The sequence below is a fragment of the Pararge aegeria genome, chromosome Z (genome assembly GCF_905163445.1).
Source record: "Pararge aegeria chromosome Z, ilParAegt1.1, whole genome shotgun sequence".
In the NCBI taxonomy this organism is placed as follows: Eukaryota; Metazoa; Arthropoda; class Insecta; order Lepidoptera; family Nymphalidae; genus Pararge; species Pararge aegeria.
In genome coordinates this window covers 12,045,688-12,065,872 of record NC_053208.1, presented here as the reverse complement: position 1 = coordinate 12,065,872, position 20,185 = coordinate 12,045,688, and the positions used below count along the sequence as shown (strand labels likewise).

Below are 20,185 nucleotides of genomic sequence, written 5' to 3'. Positions count from 1 at the left end.
GAAGTATTTTAGTAAAGAATTTTATAGATAATTGTTTTCGTGTTTATGTAGGTACTTGATCACTTTGTAACTATTACGTGTACATACGATTTGGAAGTCTAACGCAAAACTCGCTTTATCTCAAAAAATTGTATTGGCGGTATGACCCACGCGACATTGGACCGGAACTCTAAATCGTTGGGCAGCATGTATTTGTTGGAACGGTGGCTACTTGCCTTCCACCAGACCGGAGCAGAGAAAATTTGAAGAAAATTATAAATTTCCAAATTACCCCTACCAAAGAACGAACGCGGGACCTCTCAATTCTTAGACTACGTTTACTAACGAATAAGGACGAAAACTTCAAAAAAATACGACTTGCGTACAATATTCCAACTTCCGATTCACCCCTATTGAGATCTTTCTTAGCAGATGGTATCCTAAAGGACACCCAAACCCTACAATTTAATGTGTTTTACTTAGAAAAACGTGTGATTCTCTTGAAGGATTTCAACCCCTACTGCAACCCACAAAGGGTGCTTATTTTACACCCTTATTCTGCCTTTAAAAAATCTGTCAAAATCGGTTTAGCCGTTTCGGAGATTAGGCGGAACAAAACGACAAAAAGAACGGAAACTCTACAACAACTTATTTTTGTAAGTAGATAAAATAAACAAGGCTACCTGGAAAAGGTAAACAACCTCACCCGTAAGCCGTAAAAGTGTTACTGTTATGATACTTAATAAATAAAAGTTTATTTCCACAACATTTTCCAGAGATCATTAGATACCTTTAGATCACCAAGTATAGAATTTTCTCATAAAAGATATATATAGATGTTATCTATGTAAACATAGATAACATCAGCTATGTTTACATTTGAGGTGTCTGAAATATATTACTTCAGTGATTTGAAATTATTATAATTTCCCTAAACTGAGTATTAGTGATACTTCATTTTCATCAGATCGGACTACAACTGTGCTGTGTTCTTGCTTGAAGTAATTGAGTGACGGCCGATAGGTGTCTTGTGTGTTGAACATGAATGTTTTTCAGTCTCTGGGTGTTTATTTGTATATAATAAGTATTTTCAAATATTCATCAGCTATCATAGTACCCATAACACAAGCTACGCTTACTTTGGGGCTAAATGTCGATATGGCAATATATTTATTCATTTATTTAGTTTTTTTCTGTGACAATACAAAAACTAAACCTATATAATTTTTTGAATGTTTATATTATATAAAAAAAAAACACACGGACGGTCGATTGTCGCAATTTGCAGCGACCCTGCTTTCTGAGTCCATGGCTGTGGGTTCGATTCCTACAACTGAAAAATGTTTGTGTGATCATCATGAATGTTTTTCAGTGTCTGGGTGTTTATATGTGTATTCTAAGTATTTATGTATATTATTCATATAAATATTAATCAGTCATCTTAGTACCCATAACACAAGCTACGCTTACTTTGGGGCTAGAAGGCGATGTGTGTATTGTCGTAGAATATTTATTTATTTATATTTAAAAAAAAAAACAAAAATATAAAGCTCTATATTACACTGCGCCGAGCCAGAGCGTATCTGACGCGCAGTCATCATCTATTATATTATTTCGAGGCCGTATACCTCTTAGAGCCTATTAGAGTCTGTAGCCTTCACTGAAGTAAAATCCAGAAACAATATGATAAAATCATTCCCGTCTGTTAGATCTATCCTAACTTCTTCGTTCCAAGTGTTAAAATTTAACCGACGTTAACTAATTCGACCGTGTAAAAGTTAACTACGATGAATTAAAGAGTGCCATCTAGTTGTACAAAAAATTGTAATGGGAAACAGAGTTGTCACTAGGTGGCGTTCTTTAATTTCCATACAAATCGTGATTAACTTTCACGCGATCGAATAAGTAAACAGAAGTAGCCGTAATCATATTACTATGACCTCGTACATTATCATCGTGATTGATAAATATACTTATATTGACACCACGAAAAGTACATAAAATAGAAAAGCACAAGAAGCGAATACAAACTAATTCCTGACCTATTAATGACCCACTGTTGGGCACAGACCTCCCTTTGTACTAAAGAAGGCTGATGAAGGCTTAACGATGATTATCACATATTCGTGATAATAAAAATGACCGATAGCTCAAAGTGGTCTCTCGGACCTATAGCCTTTGAACGAGATTTGCCCGTTCACAACCGAGGAGTCAAAATCGAAGCCGTTTAATACTCAAAAACGATACAGTTCGATAACTGCTGTGTCTAGACCATTCTATAAGTACGAATGCCTAATCCGCAATAATATTATTAAATAAGAACTAGTTTATGCTGACAAGGTATTCCAGCGTGGTCATTACAATTAGGTCCATAGATAACAAAAAAAAATGACTACTTTGTTATAAAACTTAAAAGCAAGTAATAAATATTTTCAACAACTTTTTTAAGTCGGTACCAAGTAAAATGTACAAATTATTGCTATTCCCGAAGCCGGGGGGCCGGGTTAATGCTTGAGGAATTCTCCTGGCACTTCACCATCAGCTCCTTTATTGTGACGAGCATAAATTGCTTATTTAATTTATACCATAATCGAAACGCAACCATTTTAATACTTATTATTGTATAGTTCCGGTGGCCATCCTTGGTCTTCATCTGATGATGAAGAACTGAGTTTTTACTTGACAAAATAGTTTTTTTCGAAGCAAATACTCAAGTCACTTTAAGAATACTCGCTTTAGGAGTCCCTACCATATTTAAAGAGTTAACTCGATTTTTTAAGGATCCCTTCAACAGATCTTGACCTGATGAATATGGAGCCATAAGGAAAGTACACCGTTTCAAACAAAAAAAAAATTCAAATCAGAACAGTATCCTGAGGTATCAAGTATAAAAAATAATTGCTCCTTTTATTCAGTCGGACAGGCGTTGATCGAAAATGTTGGAACCTAATTAAGTACTTCTGGTTTTTGTCCATAAGATATCACTGCATTTTCCGAACGTTGCTCAGCCTAATTTATCTCTTTCTCTGAATTGGACCTACCTCACTAAATAAGATTCTGAAGAACCTACGATTTTGAAGAAAATGTTAAGGGCTTCGGTTTCACTTTTGAGGTGCTTTAAGCAATAAAATATCACCTGCTTCAACGGTAAAGGAAAACATCGTGAGGAAACCTGCATGCCCGAGTGTTATACATAATGTTCTCAAAGAGTCCACCAATGCGCACTGGATCAGCTTAGTGGACTATGGCCTATACCCTTCTTATTGTGGGAGTAGACCCGTGACCTGTAGTGGTCCTGTACCTAATGGTTGGATATGATGACAATACGCAAGTGACGAGTTCTCAACGATTGTATGGTCGGAAGTTACCTGTTCTTATATAATTAACGTCACAGTTGTCCGTATAAGTGGTATGTTGTCGATTAATTCAGGCTTGGCATAACTAGGTGCAGAGCTAATTTTTATTAGGTACTTGAAGTTAAATGATGTTTTTAAGTGCATTTTTTCTTTGATAGGGCTTCGTTTGCATTCGTGTGATATTTCAAAGTCGTTCCTACTAAGCTTCTTACGCTTAAAAAGGCTGACTCTATAGATTTTACTCTTTACCTTTCTTGTTTTTTGGCACCTAAGTATTTTCATTTATGTTTTATTGCAATAAATTTATACTTTCCATCTAAGTGTTATCACAGCATTTTAATGAATAGTTTTCCTAATTAAGGAAAAATTGGTAAATGAGTCAACATACTTAGAATAGGTACTTTGAATGGTCTTTTATAAGATAAAAGACCATTCAAAGTCCGTTTACCCATTAGTAAGATAAACATTTGCAAACTTTAGAATATTTCAAGGTGTAAAACCTTTATAAATTTACTTGATACCCATTTCAACCTACGTATAAAACCGCGCCTGGATATTTCCCTAGGGCTATCAAATTGCAATTTACTTAACTTTGCAGAACAATGTAAGTACCTACCTACGTTAGAAGTGTTTTCAAGCTTGAGGAGGCTTTATTAACTACTAATTAATAGTTTCCGTGCAACGTGATTTTCTTCTTAGAAATAGCTGTTTTCTATAAATATTTTAATGGCTATTTATAAGCTCTCTACAAAATTATTTTTTCCCTCCTGGGTGTGAAATAGGTGGTGAAAGTTTTAGAAGAAATCTGTTTATTAATCTCAAATTGTACGCAGGAAAATATCGCGAGCAAATCAAATCTCAGTAACCACACAAAATTCATGCCCATCGCATTACAGCATATTAAATGTGAATAAACTCTGATTCAATCAATTGGGTGGTACATTAATAAATGACTGAATGCTCGGGGTTGTTTAATTACAACTTTAGCTCACGTAACACTTTATAATCAGCTTATGTGCATCACCGGCAATGAATTAATGATCGAATGAAAAAACTTGGAGGAAACAAACAAGTGGTGCTCCGACACTTTGTATAGGGAGTTGGCACCGCAACTCTATGGGACTTATTAATAATTGCGCAACGTCATAATGTCGGAACATTTAGATACCTATGCAGTATTTTGTCACTAAGTTTTTTGAAACTTTTTTGAAAAGTAGTGCATATCTATTCATAAGTTATTCCACGTTTTTTATTGTGGCCCTTTAGGGCCCGCATGCACATTCAATTTTGTCATTAATAATCAATCCTGAGTTAGCAATTTAACCCTACAATACTGGTAGGTTGAAAAAATTTAAAAATATAACTTAAGGTTGTAGTCCCTAACACGTGGTTGCGCGAGGCATTGGTGTAATGTAACCCCGTATAAGCAGCTAACTCAGTTAAATAAAATAACCCGGTGTGGCACAAGTGGCCTAGGAGTATTTAAGATTAAAAATCCTCATAATAAGGTATAAGAATATCTATGTAATTTTTTTTTTTTTTTTAAATTTATATTACACGTGCGAACATCACATGCGTTGAATAAACAACACAAAATGACTGATATAGTTGGAAGCTTCGGCCACGGTTACTTAACAATCTACTAACAAAGCTGCCAAGCGATTTAGACTGTCTTCTTGCATTGATTAGGGGTGGCTGGTTTAATTGAACTGCCATATCCATAGCACCTTATAGGCGCAAAAACGTACGTCTATGATAGTGAGATGGCAATATATATATAAATATTGCTTGTAGGTATATATATTGCGTTTGATCTGTAAACCCCCGATAAATGACAGCTTCCTAGTAGAGTCTCATACCTAAGCCTAAAACGGACAGACAGACAGACTGATGAATAAACCTAGGTACATAACCAACCTTTATGATTTCTTTGACTACTATTTCTGCAAACAAAATTACTTAACTATTGAGTAAAGTAAAGTAACCATTGAGTAAAGCATAATTATAAAGCTTGAATATTTTATTTCTAAAAGCTTTTATTTAACTTCATCTATGCCATTATGTATCTTTGTGTAGTCAAAATAAGCAAAAGAAGTCTGATTTTTGATTGAGAGATGCACTTCTATGCATGGACATAAGAAATCAGTTCATCTTTCAGACAACGGGTTTTGTATATCATCATCTTTATTAACAGTCTACAGGCGTCCACTGCTGAACACATTGCTTTCCACGAGTGCACCTCTCCCTACTCTCCCTAAGGTCCTCCGCCTTTCATATCCCGCCGCATCCAGCACTTTTTAAGGGCATCCGTCCATCTGACTGGAGGTCGCCTCACACACGACTGCCCCCGGTTCCCGGTCGGAATGGCCACCGGTGCGTAGCGGACATAACCCGCCCACTGCCACTTCAACTTGATGCTTAACATTTGAGCTATGTCGGAGTCTTTGGTCCCCTTACCAATTTCCTCGTTGCGAATTTTGTTCCAAAGAAAGAATCGTTTCTTCTCATTTTGGAAAATAAAATTCAGTCACCATAACTTTAATTCAATACAGTTTAATTCAAATGCTTGTTCAGTTATTTTATTATTTAAAGCAATTGACGTGACTGCTGTTACTCTTCAAAGTCTCATTTCAAGTCTTCTAACATAGTGGCACATCCCTAGTCATGAATGAATGTATGAATGAAAGCTTCTTGTTTTCCGATATCCGTTTCATTGATTTCATTAATGATGAATGAAGTCTGTCGACTGTTTACTTTTTCCGACCCGGCTATCGTATCTAGCCATCCATTAATAAACATGTAATAGTTTCACTTCTGTACATAATGTAAACAAGATCTTGTTACTCATAATAAAGGAACTGGATATCCTTAAGTGCTGAGCAATTAGGAATGCTCAATTACAATGCACTCGTGTCCTTAACATTGTTATAGCTTGTAGATGCGACGCTAATTTTAACGATAATTACCGACACAGTTTGGTATAAATAAGTTTATGAATGAAACCAATTAGTTTCTCAGACAGTTGTAAAATTCCTAGCGTAGATCGTCATGGTAAATATTGAAAGATACAAAATAGAGCAAATATTTGATATTAACTTAATGGTGTGTGACGGTCAATCTAAATTACTTCTACACTTAACACTATCAGTACTGGCGGCATCCCGAACGAGCGAAATTCCTTACCACCAACATTGGCGTAGGAATTCTTATTTCTATGGGAGTAACTAGGTATATTGAAAACAAGAGCCTCGGCACTAAAATTGAATTGGGCATATATTTAAACTAATTGGTCAGCGATTTTGGGTTTAAAAGACTGCCATCTTGTTCACTCATTGGACATGAAATGGCATCGACATTTAGGAACTGCTTATCATGAAAATTGAAGTTAGTTGGCGCTAAGTTGACATCAATTAACAAAAAAAATAAAACAGGCCACTTTAAAATGGGTTTATTAAAATTAACAATCTCCCTGGCGCAACTTCACGTGAGCGTGAATTTATGCAGGAGGACACGGGTTCGATTCCCGGCAGGGACAATTTGGGCAATTTGGCCGTGGCTTGTTACCATGCCAGTGTTCCGGTATGATGTCGCGTAATAACCGATTAGGGGTATGACTACCATACTTCCTAACAGGTTGACTCGCTACTATCTTAGACTGCTTGACCACCTACCATCAGGTGAGATTGGAGTCAAAGGCTAACTTGTAGGGGAATAAAAAAAAAATCTAGGGTTCGACAGCTCCTGCTTCATAAAGAGAAAAAAAACTCACACAAAAGAAAACATTCAGTTTTCTTCTTAGTTCTGTGCCGCCTAGCGGATACAGGTACTCGATCTAGGGTAGATGATACAGACATCTTTTACTGGAAACTCGTTCCAAGAAATCTGAAGTAAGAAGTTATTCTATCAATGAAAAGAAGCATCAGTTGCTATCGTCGATTTAATAAATGTGTAATAAGAATCATAAGTAAGCAAGCGAGTTTTAATGAGTGCAAGTTTACGGTGAAACTTCATACTGCAGATCACTGAAACCGGCTTCGCGGAAAGTCGCTTAATGTAATCGGAAAGTTTATGATAGCTTCATAATATTTATTGCATATGTCGGGATTTATTGCTAACTTTTCTGTGAGGATATAAGTACTTGCCTCGTTGGTCTTGGCATGTTACAGATGGAGAAGTTTTCAGTAAACTTATAGTTCTCAGTACCAGCGTTAGAATATTGGTGCTCACCAGTGTCCACCCTTGTGTCCCAAAAAGCATGTCGTGAGGCTAAACTAATATTACTAACACTTGGTAAAAATCAATGAGTCAGTGGGTTTAATATCGCCTTTGAAAGAGGAACCCTGTGCACAGCTGATGAGGAGGATATGAACGTAAATGGTGAGAGGTTAGGATTGGTACCTACTAGAAGTAAAGAGGTCTATGCGTAGCGATGGGACATTAATTAAGCTTAGGACGATGAGGTATACCAACACGTAATTAAAAATCGCATTCCTGGAATGAAAAAAAACTGGCATGTCTATTTTTTCTCGTAACTGGACATTTTTAATTGGAGTGTAATCAATCATTGCAGTTCAGTTATGTGATAGTAGGTAGGTACTTGGTCTTATTTCTAATTATTATTTAACTAACGTTTACCGAGAATTCTTCGTCAGTTTTTTTTTTTTTTTTAGTTTTATGCCTTTTTCTGGTTTCTCTGTTACAAAAATATATTGACACAAACAGATCTCTTAGGTCTTCAAAATTATGCATAATTCATGGTCTCTACAGAAGTTCTAATGGGTATTCAAAAGGACATGATGGATTTCTGTTTTGTAAAAGCTTGTAAAGAGCCACTATTCATGCAAATAAAATTTTGAGACTAGCAGGATTTGAATCAAAATCTCTTCGGCAATCGTGGCTTGAGTGCTTTGCCAATGAAGTCACAGATTGAGTAAAAGAATAGTATAATTGAAGTAATATGATTGCAAGGATGATGCCACAATCAATATATCAGATATGATTACATTTATATGTAAACATCTAATGTATTGGTGGTCACTGCGTATTTTTTTTGACAACTTTGTAGTAATTTTTTAAGAAGTCAATAAAAACTATGGACTAGATTTTAGTTATTAGATACTGAAGTATTCCGAATCGACTCAGTAATTAAGTACCCCCTTTTTAAACAGTCTTGAATATTTTTCTGTAAAACTTCACATGTTATCTGCATATGAATATTATTGTTCTGGTATTTAATTTGAATTCTCCATTAAAAAAACGAATATTTTTGAGTACCCCCGGTAGATAAAAAATGAAACGTGTCTCTAATCGTGCATCTCTACCGCTACTAAATTGATTATACATTGTGAGGTAGAAGATATAAACATAAATTCGAATGGCATTTGTGTGTGTGCACAACCCTTGTGCCCTTTCAAATATTGTTGGATTTTTCTTGGTAACAAATGTTGTGTGAGCACTTCGAAGGGAGGTGCAGAGGGTGGAATGGAGGCTGCGTAAGAACGCCCAGAGGGGATGGAGCGAACTTTTTACCCTCGCTTGCGATTCCAATGCATTGCAATTGCAAATTTCGTTTTCGAATATTGTGTATTGTTAAAGCAGTAGAATTTTAAATTTTCTCGCGACATGGCGTAAGCACTCTAACAATCGGTATTCAACTTTATTTTTCGATGCAGTGAAGTGATTTGTTGTGATTTGTGTATGTCGATTGGGTTATAACATTAGGTGCAAAAACTCGTTCACGAAATGAAGAATAGTTTCACATAAAGTGCTTTATTTTATACGAGGTAAAGCTTCGATTAACGGCAACAATTTATTACAAGTAAAGTTTTCCCTTACAATCCCCTGTTCTATTAAAACACTTAAAGCTGCTTTTCTACTAGAGATGTTCTAAGGGTTTAATGTTATTCACCAATAATAATTATTGGTAGAAACGCCTTCACTGAAACTAGTAGGTAATTATACGGGAGTTAAGTAAGTATGTAAGCTAGGAATACCCTACAAAATATCATTTGTGGAAACGGTCACAGCCTAGCACAGCTCAAGTGAATAGGCTACATAAATAGTTATAACTATACATACCTAATTTAAACCGTTTTTTGGAGAAAGTTTTCATCTCTATTGTCCTGTGTTAAGTAGGTAGTCTACTTGCCTGCAAAAATTGTATGAGCGGTTCAAAATATTTGCCGACACATACTTTACTTTAAGAATGTGTTGTTTTTGTAAGTTTTTCTATCGTTTAAATAATCCTACGAGCTCAATAACACGCAGTTATTTTGAAATCACAGACAGTCTCAATTTTCTGCATTTATACGAATTAGATACGTTTTATGTTATGTGTACTTAAATTATAAGTTATTTTTCCTACCCTTTATCGGAATTAACCTACTGTACATCACATCAATCCATTACCGGCCCACTATAGAGCACAGATCCCATCACATAATGAGATGGGGTTAGGGCTGTAGTCCACCACGCTGGTCCAGTGCGGAATGATGGACTTCACACACCTTTGAGGATATTGTGTAGGTACTCGTTGTAAAATGTGTGATAAATCAATCCAAATACTCTATGATGCCTAGAAGGTCTATTTACATAAACAAACTTATATAAACTTATATAGCCTGAGAATTTTCCATAATTTTCTCAAAGGTATGTGAAGTCCACCAATCCGCACCGGGCCAGTGTGGTGGACTATTGCCATAACCCCTTGTTTCTCAAAAAAATTCTCATTGTGGTAGGAGACGTGTGCCCTGATGATAATGATCTTTTCCTAGTATAAAACAAGGTCACTGCTTGTACGCTTAGATCTTTTAAACAACGCAATGTATTTTAATGCAATTTTCGGCAATAGATAGAGTAATTCAATTATGTAAAGTACATAATATAGAAGAAAAATGCCAAGAAACAAACATATTTTAGTGTACTTTTATTAAAAATACTGAGTTTCTTGTCGGCTCTTCTCGGTGAATACTTGACGTTTCAAAAGTGCTTATAAAGAAGGCCTACTTGAAATAAATTAATTTTGAATTTTGAATTTTTTTGAGTTTTGAATATATTAAATTAATATACTATTGAGCTGTATTATTAATCACTTAAAACTACTCCACATTAGCATCTACATTGCAAGTACGAAGCTGTTGACTGTTACTAGTATAATATTAAAATACATGACCGTGGAACGACCGGAAAACTCAGCGCTGGTAGACCCCATAGGGTTTACAGATTACATCAAATAGGTACAAGACCGTGGAATTTGGAACTCCCTTCAAAATGACTATATACAGCAGTAGATGTCCGTTGGTTCAAATTAAGATGATAATGAAGCGATGTTAGAAAGTAGTTCAAATGTTATAGAACTAACACAAATGTGCAACAATAAAATCGTTGATTGCTCTTAATTTGAAAACCCCAGTTCGAGCACCCTTATCAAAACTAACAACTATAATAAAACTATTTACAGTTTTAGGTTAATAAACGCAACGTTTGATAAAAACTTTAGGAGCTATTTTGTTTCCGATTAGATAAGGCAACTGGTCATTTGTTTTTTAATGGATTTTTCTATAAAGCCTTTTTTATTGGCACTAAAATGTGTAGGTACGATACGTCGGCAAGTGTTACAACCGTAATGCATGTAAATATATGCTTTATTATTTGAAAAACGAACTCTGAAAGTCCAATTGAGAAATTAGATCACGCCTATAATCATTGCCTAGTATATCCACCCGTCGAATAATTGGGCTCAATGCTCGAATGTACTTGTATATTTAGTATTGTAGTTGCGTAATAGAGACTGATTGAAGCGGTGATAGTCTAGTGGTAAAAGCTTTGGCCTCCCTTTCTGGGGGACTGAGTTCGATCCCCGACAACACGCACCTTTCAAAGTTATATTAATATAAGAAAATTTTAATATCAATTGCTGTGAACAAAACATCGTGAAAAAAACCTGCATGCCGGAGAGTCCTTCATAACATTCTCAAAGGCGTGTTAATTCGCACTTGGCCAGCGTGGTAGACAACAGGACAACAGCCTTCTCAATATGTGAGGAGACCGGATCCCTGTAGTAGGTGGATATTGAAGTAACCCGACCTGTAGATGTAACCTAGACTTCTCCTGTTTAGATGAAGCGATATATTCCAATCACTGCCAATTCCTAATTCCTAGATCTATGGCATTAAAAAAAAAATTGGTTTCCTCAAATAGCTATCTAATTATTGAGTGTTAAACTAAATTTGCCTTTTTTTATCTTAAAAACCATTATTTTCATAAGTAGTGTTGTGGTCCGCTTTTAGTTAGTAAACATTCATCCATAATTCTAAAAATAAAATTTAATTTATAAGTTACAAAAAGTGTGAGCAAAATATTTGAGTGACGCAATTAAACTGTGATGAAGGTACATATCTGGTGGCTATAGTTGAAAATGAGCTTATAAACTAATGTAACCTGTAACAGTATTTTTTTCACATAAATCTAAATAATTTTCCATTAATTCTTTACTTTTAAAGAACATTATAAAAATTGTCATATAGCTGGTAATAAAAAAATATTAAGGTCAAATCGGGTCAGTTACAGTCAGATTACGGGCAGGTCAGCCGAAACTTTTCTTTTTACGTGACACATAGGAAGGCTATTTTCTGATTCTATTTTCTGATTTGGTATGGTGCGATATAGACAATAATGATCTACATAATCATTAAGCAGGGAAATATTTTTTATGAATCTCAATCGTTGTGTAATCTAAGTAAAACAAGATAAAGTCTTCCGCATCCATTTGAGATTTCATAAAAGTAGGTCGACGAAGCTACATTTCAAAGTTTTATGAAATGCTGAAATTCTGCTGTTTTAATACAATGATTATATTGCTGAGTACCTGTTGAATAGAGTACCTACTTCAGTTAGCATAGTTCGCACAAGGGCGTTAAAATCGAGGGTCTGAGTTGAAATACCTATTCTATAAGGGTTTAGGAATAAGCAGATAGGTACTAGATAAGCATTCTTAATACTTTTCGGTTGAAATTGGTTTTATATATTCTATAAACCAACAGGTCATCTTGTGTTAACAAGACTTCAAAAGCCAGCTTTGTTACATAGAAAAAAAAATGCATGTCATTAAAACATCGGTTAATTAAGTAATCTTATCTACTGTACCTATACCATAATATAGGAATATAAAAATAAAAATTGTATCATACAACCTGATTCAACCAACACATACATTTATTGCGATGTAATTATTTAAGTAATTAAAAGAAAATTAAAGTTATGCAATGTTATGAGAATAGGTACGCTGGCTATTATAGGTTTTGTTCTCGATTAATATTATTAAAAAAATTGTTGCGATATCGCAACAATAATAATAATAATAATAATAATAATCTTTATTGAAAGGTATAAACCTATATAAAAAGATAAATTTAAATAACAAAATAATAATAATAATAAGTAACAATAAAAATATTGTAAACGCACGTCCGTCATAATAATTACTCCTTCTAATAGCAAGTATAATAACTAATAGCGTCATAGTTTATGGGTTTGGGAGGCTCGCAAACGACTCCAAAATGTTGCGATTCGCGATCTCATGATCGCAAAAAAATCTGGCCCTAGCGAACATGTCCGACGCGCTGCAGTACCTTGGCAACTTCATCAAGATACGATAAGCATTATGCACCCTGATATTGTTGACAGCGCATATAAACAGTATGCTCCAAACAATGTCACCTTAACTTGGTCACTGCATTTCGCAAAACGACAAGCGAGCATATTACATCTAAAAGCCAGAGCACGTCGTTCCCTCTCTACATCTTCATCATCGACAAGACCTTCAGTCATAATATGTCCAAGGTATCTGAACCGCTCAACTCTCTCGAGCAAATCTCCATCAAGGAAAACCTCCGGAATAGTCTCCGGACCTCTGCCTGATCGGAACACCATCGTAACTGTCTTCTTAACGTTATATTTAAGACCGTTTTCTGCAGCATAACTTTCGCAGATTGCTACTAGTTTACGAAGTCCTCTAATTGAGGGGCTGAGAAGAACCATATCATCCGCGTAGCTAAAGTTGTTCATACAAGTTGACCCTATATGACAACCGATCTTGGTGCTTCTCTGTTTCTCAATCAGGTCGTTCACGTATAGTCTAAAAAGGTTAGGAGAGGTCCTCCTTGTCAAACACATCATTCTAGCTTATGTTCACTAGAAGTCGCATCGTCCCACCTTCAACAGATTAATCGTTTTTAAAGGGACTTCAGAGTCGTGTAATTTCTCCCAAAGTAAATTATAATTTACGAGATCGAAAGCACGACATAAGTCGAGAAAGCATGCGTAAACTGATGTGTCTCTGTTCACATAATCGCTCACGGTTGCTTTTAAGCTGAAAATCGCCGAGTCTGTTGAAAGACCAGGACTGAAACCAAACTGTGCATCACACAGCTTGATGTTAATCTTTAAGGTCGTATGTACTAACCTTTCAAGTATTTTTCCTAGCGAAATTGTAGTTTTTTAGGCTGGAAAGGTCACCTGTTTTGTTTTTAGGGATTGGAACTACCACGGTTTTCATAAGCTGTTTTAGTAAATAGCCACAGTTTATACAAGTATTATACAGGGTGGCCAAAACTCTGAATAATGATTCGCCAGCGTACATAATGTGTTCAAGACTTAAACCATCAAATCCAGGAGACCAGAGAGACTAGAGATATGCAATGATAGACCCTGTGCAATAAAAAATACGGTGGTTAGGCATACTCAGTAGATATTCGTAAGAATTTACGAATATCAGTACACAGTAGGTACGCTGCTTCCCGTAATGTGAACGGGCGACGTCGCAGGTAGTACTTATACTTAATTAGTAGATAGGGATAGACTAAATGGGACGATCATATTGAGAAGTTTGACACATTTGATACTAGCATATTTTGGCTGGAGCTCGCAATTTACACAAATCATAATTTGTGGTTTGTTCTGCCACTTCCAATTAATTATAGATCATGAATTGAATGAGTGCCTACCTAATATTACTTGTGTTAAAATAAACGTGATTATTCGATGTGTGATTGTTTGTCTTGCACAAGTCATGATGCAGTGTAGGATAATAGCCTACCTACAATGTTGTTCCGACGTTTAGAAATTAAACATCTTACCAAGGTAAAACCTTAACGGCTAAACTTAGCTTTTTTATATATGTATACGCAAAGGATGATAGATTGGCGACCGGATATTCAGAAGGTATATAATTTACTTAATACTTATTTGCCGTTTAAAGGGTACGCGACAGTCGTTCAGACCAGAATAAAACAAAAACGTACACACAATCTCCATTGTCTCTCCCAATAAAAGGGACGTTAGTATAAACCTCCACAAGATCCTATAGATGTCCCATTGTGTATAGTTGCTGACTTGCGCCAGTCGACGCGGGAGAATTGTAAATGATATGCTAAGAAGACAGTGGTTAGCGTTTTATATGGAAAACTTATAGCTGTGTATTCAAATTTATGGATTGAATCTTACTTTTTTATTTTTGCTCTGCGCAGTTGGCGGATAGACAACATTCGCTTCTCTTTTTTAATCGATTCGAAAACAGGTGGAGGGTCTTAACTCGACCCGTGGGTTTGTCAGAAGTTTTGTTTCGTCAATGTTCACGCATAACTATTTATTGCGTCGCTTCGGCCCGATTTGAGAGTTTTCTTTTATTGGACCGGCCCGCAACTTTGTCCGTGTTTTTTTAAAGCTTCCTATAGGAAAAGTTTATTGCTGCATTAAGACAAGCTGCTATTGTTAATTAAATATCATAGTTAGTTTTCTCAGCGTACGACATAATTAATTATAGCCTTCGTGAAACATTTAATTTGATGAAACAACGATACGTGTATTCGGTACAAACAAATGAACTAACTAATAATTTTATTATATTAGCATAGTAAAATTTCATTTTTGTAAAAAGAATAGACAATTATTAATTGCAAAAGAGCAGATAGTAAGAAGTTAAGAAAATAAGAAAGAATGCAACAATTCTTTTAAAAGTTTCAACCGAATTTCAAATTTAAGTTTGGTTAGATATTAATACATTTACCTCGTTCGGATAATTATAGATTGAGAATCTTAATTTCCTATTAACCACTCATTCCCGTTTTAAGCAATAAATCATGTTCAGTACGATGGAATCAAAGTCTAATATTTCTTTATTCAAATAGATCTATAGAAGGCACTTGTGATATGTACCTACTTGATACTTTTTACGTGGTGCAACAAACAAACTTAGGGATTGTTACCAGTAGTGAAAGAAAAATCGGGGCAGTGGTAAAGAGGCGTTATAGTTTCCAAATAAAATACGGCTGCTGGAATAACTTTGCAACATATATATTCATATTTTAAATGGGGAAGTGAATTAGCAGAGTTTTTGATCACAGTTTTAATGGTGGCTTGGTATGAAAACATAATCTCTTTGATCAAAGCTTTACTTCAATCAGTGTAGTGCAGCTATTCCTGTAAACCGTACGAACACAAGTTTTTGTATATATATTTTTAAAATATAAATTTATAGTAGACTAGTAGAAAAAGCAATAGATGGTATTAAAATGTATTTTTTGTTCTTATTTCGTTTTTCTATGGTTATCAAGTAGAACTGTGTTTTGAAGTAGGTACGTACTACGTACCTATTAAAACTTCAAGACTAATTAAAACTGAATCATATTTGTAAAGACTTTTATTATTATGTTTTAAACGAATATAATGTACCCCTATAAAGAAGACTTCAGAAACTCCGATCACTTTCGTGGTAATACGTACTAATCTAAATGTACATTATTTATTTTGCAGTGGCTTTGAAAGTTAGATTATTTTAAACAATGGTTTGTTATTGGATTGGTTTTTTTTTCATCGATAAGTTTTACGCAGAGGTATGTTGATAGATATGGCCGGTTGTGACGGATTAAAGCAAATTAAGCTTATTTTTAATAACTTAAAGTTTCATTGTAGCTTAAACAAATGATTTATTCAAGAACATAAAACTATTCATAATATACGTTTGTATGGTTCTACAGATCCATTCAAGGAATTCTGCTCGGAGCCTATAGAGCAAAAAGCGCATCATGTCTGTTTTAAACGGAGCCGAGGAGACGATGCAAGGGGAACTCAACCTTGTTCTTTGAGACACAGAGTCGATTCCGGAGAGCATAACGGACAACAATATGCTGAAGGAGAGAGAAAGTTCAGAGGGGTCGCCTGCAACCCCAGACGAATGTGCGGGATGCGGAGGCAGGATACAGGACAGGTAACACTTATATATTTTTACTTGTTCTACACACTATGGTACCTATCTATTTTTTTTTTTCATAAACCATCTACTATAAAGAGCAACACTTTGCTTGCAGCAAAGAACACGTACTAAAAAGTGTCGACCTGCTTCCATCAATCTGAACACAGCAATGCAGCTTGCATTAGCCTTTTCCGAAGCGCAGAACTTATCATAAAAAATATTTTGACAAAAAAGGACCGACTTTCTCATACAATTAAAAAGCTAGAAATAAATATTATTCTACACCGTTTTTAAGTCGGTGCAAACAAGAAAATTACTGATATTTTCCTTACTACTATTTCATAGAAAAGGAGTAGGTACGAAGTATAGTGTACATAGTAACTTTCTACATTTTACTTAATGCTGTAGAAATGTAATTTTTTTTTTTACGATTTAAGTGGGTAGATTTGTTATAATATAATAACCGACATATCTACGTTATAATATAATAACCGACTGTCAACTGCTCATAACCTGTCAACTGCTTTTTCCAAAGCCGGGGTGTTAATTGATGAGGAGTTCTCTCGGCACTTCACCATCAGCTCCTATATTGTGACGAGCATAAATAACAAGCACTATTTGGACAAATTACTTTAAAAAATATTCAAATCGCTTTAGATGACCCTATAATATTTGAAGAGTTCATAATCTCTCCATGATCCCTGACTTGGTGAAAATGGGACCGCCTCAAACAAAAAAATAATTTTTCAAATCGTTTTAAAAGAAACCGAATTGAGAACCTCCTCCTTTTTGTTAGTCGGTTAAAAAGTAGGATATGTTGTTTAAATCTCATTTACTTCGAAATCACTGAGAGATACTTTAAATTCATTTATTTGTTTATTTATTTTGATATTACATTACTACAACGCCACGTGTCTTGTGATTCAATATTTTTTTATTGAAACAGACCGAAATTACAGAACGAAGGCAACAGCTAAAGCTGTAAAATTTCCTTAAGGTAGTTCCAGTAGTAAAAATCAAAAACAGAAATAAAGACAGACAATTAATTCCATTATTATTAAATTATTATTATTATTATTACTATTAAATAATAATTTACTATAAAACTATTGTACTCGTACATCGGTGTAAAGTAAGCTTCAAATATTGCATATCTGTGTGAGAGAAGTTTCAAAGAACCACGATGAAAAACCTCCATATAAAAATAGAAGTAAGATTTCTTGTAGAAACTTTTAACAGCGCGTTGCATTCCCGTCTTCAGGCGACAAAAATAAAACTAGATTGAATTTTTATTGAGTTTAAGTAGTAGTCGTAAGTTGAATATTCGCTCAAAAAAACTTTCATGCTATTTCTTACACTTATAGAAGATGTTTTGCAAAAGAGATATTTATACTTTACTAACGGTTGCTGCGACTTCGTCGGCGATGTAACTTTAACTTGTCCTCTTAATAAGAAGAAATCCCGGAAACGCCTACGCCTACGCCAGCAGAACTTCAAAATCAGATTCATGATTTATACGTGATAAGGATACAAACAGAAAGATTTCCATACTCTCGAGTTCTTACTATCACATCTAATTTATAAAAACAATGTTTTAAAAAATACTGTTAAGAACTCTGTCTGTATATTAGTAGCGTGTGCCTCGGGTGATTAAAATATAAAAATACTGATTTCCCGTGGGCTTGAGAAGATCGCCGTGGGTGTCTATGCCCTTCTCCAGATAGAAAGACAGTGGCAAATTTCCCTCAGATCAATCCAATGGTTCATACGGTAGCTATACCCAAGCGAAGTTTCAAAGAACCCGTTTATGCCGTATGTTGTTGTCCTTATTTGACCGCCTTAAGTCATCCCTCTCTTTTTCTTTATCTCCTGGGCCGGTTTCCGCATTTAAAACTTCTAGCCCATTTTCACCGCACCTTTAAGCCAATTTTTTCATAATATTAGAACCTTTTGTATGAAATTGGCGTTTTATAAGGGAGGAACATTAAGTAGATATATTTATTTAATCAAAGTATTGCTATGTAAGCACTTTTGCCGTCTCATAGGTATTTTATTGACTACTTTACTGAAAAAAGCATTGTCCAGGAAATACGGTGGATGTCCTAGACATTCAAATTGATACTTCTTTAATTTGCTTTTTTCTTTGATTTATTATTTAATAATAAAACCGTCTGTTCTGCAGTGTGTGGTCTAATGTTGTACAATTCAATAGGTACCCACTTTTTGAGCTTTTGGTTCAAGTGTGTTAAAACAGTTTTATGGCTAATACCGCAGCCTGCAGCTAGCTCCACAATGGCCTTCAATTCTTCATAACAACTTTGCTCTCCAGTCGTCATCGGGGCTTGTTCTGCTGGTCAAAATTTCCAGAACGAAAACTATGGAACCAAAAACGCACTTTTGCGATACTGCCGCCATCTATCCTTCGGTTATTAGCGCGACTTTTCAAGTTTTCCATTTTGTAAACTGAGTGTCGTAAAGAAGAACCTGATCTAATGAATAAGGGTTTGCAAAACATAAAAACATTGGAGATCTAAGTGGCCAGTATAACAAAACGCCAATTCAAATGTAAGTACCTAATGTTAACCTAAATGCACATTTCTGTCTCTATTTTTCAAAAACATAGGATTTTCATGTAAACTGCCAACCCCTGTTTTATCTGTTTAGGGATAGATTAGGACAAAATATTTTTTTCCTTACTGATGTATACAATTTAAAAGAACCCTATTTTCTAAATTACAGGTTTGTTGACTTAGTAATAAAAAAAAGAGCAGAGATCCTTGAGCCCATATTTTGCCACTCTTGAACTTTACATCTTTTTCTACCTACTAACCTAAATATGAAGTTCGGTGTCACTAACCTCGAAATCATAGGATTTTCATACAAACTTCCAACCCACTATATTTTTATATTTTCGGAACTGAGGTACTTATATGCTTTAAAAGAAACCTACGAATTTCAAGTTTGTTGTTCCAGAGTTGGAGTTGAGTTCAGGATCCTTTTTACCCCATAGTCTATCGTTTCTCCAAGCTACCCTATGTACCACCAAGCCCAAGTACCATGCCAACTAACACTTCAGCTTCGTAGCTCGTTGAGATATAACCCTATAAGTATATAATAAAATAACCCTGGTACTTTGGTGGATCTCTTCAAATGATCGCACAAATTAATTCCATGTACATCCCTTTTCCATCGCGCGTTGAGTGACCCTGTGCTTTCATAAGAGACCCATAGTTTCCGACACCATCTCCGGGTTCTTAGATTGATCTGATAACCATAGATATTTTATGTCTAGCACAATATTAGATTGAACGCCTATACGCCATACAGTTTTAAGTTTTATAAAAATAATAACATACCTACAGATACACCAATTAAACTGTTTAATAACAAACTGCTAATTTCAATCCCTGTCCCTATCCCTATCCCTACTAATATTATAAATGTCAATGTAAGCTTGTTTGTTACGCTTTCACGCAAAAACTACTCAACCTATTCTCATGAAACTTTGTACACGTATTTGTGGAAGTGTTAGAAGTAATATAGGATACTTTTTATCCCGACATCAAGCTCGGTTTAAACTTAATCTGCAACATCGCCGTTA

At 35.1% G+C, this 20,185-nt stretch overlaps 1 protein-coding gene across 1 annotated transcript in view; it reads left to right on the top strand.

The window, feature by feature from the left end:
• Positions 1-20,185, top strand: part of LOC120636558 (LIM/homeobox protein Lhx2-like) — a 57,622-nt gene that overhangs the window by 951 nt on the left and 36,486 nt on the right. The window contains exon 2 of the mRNA XM_039908094.1: positions 16,370-16,599. Within this exon, the coding sequence (XP_039764028.1) occupies positions 16,517-16,599 (83 nt within the window). The 5' untranslated portion in view covers positions 16,370-16,516. The remainder of the gene's footprint in view (positions 1-16,369; positions 16,600-20,185) is intronic.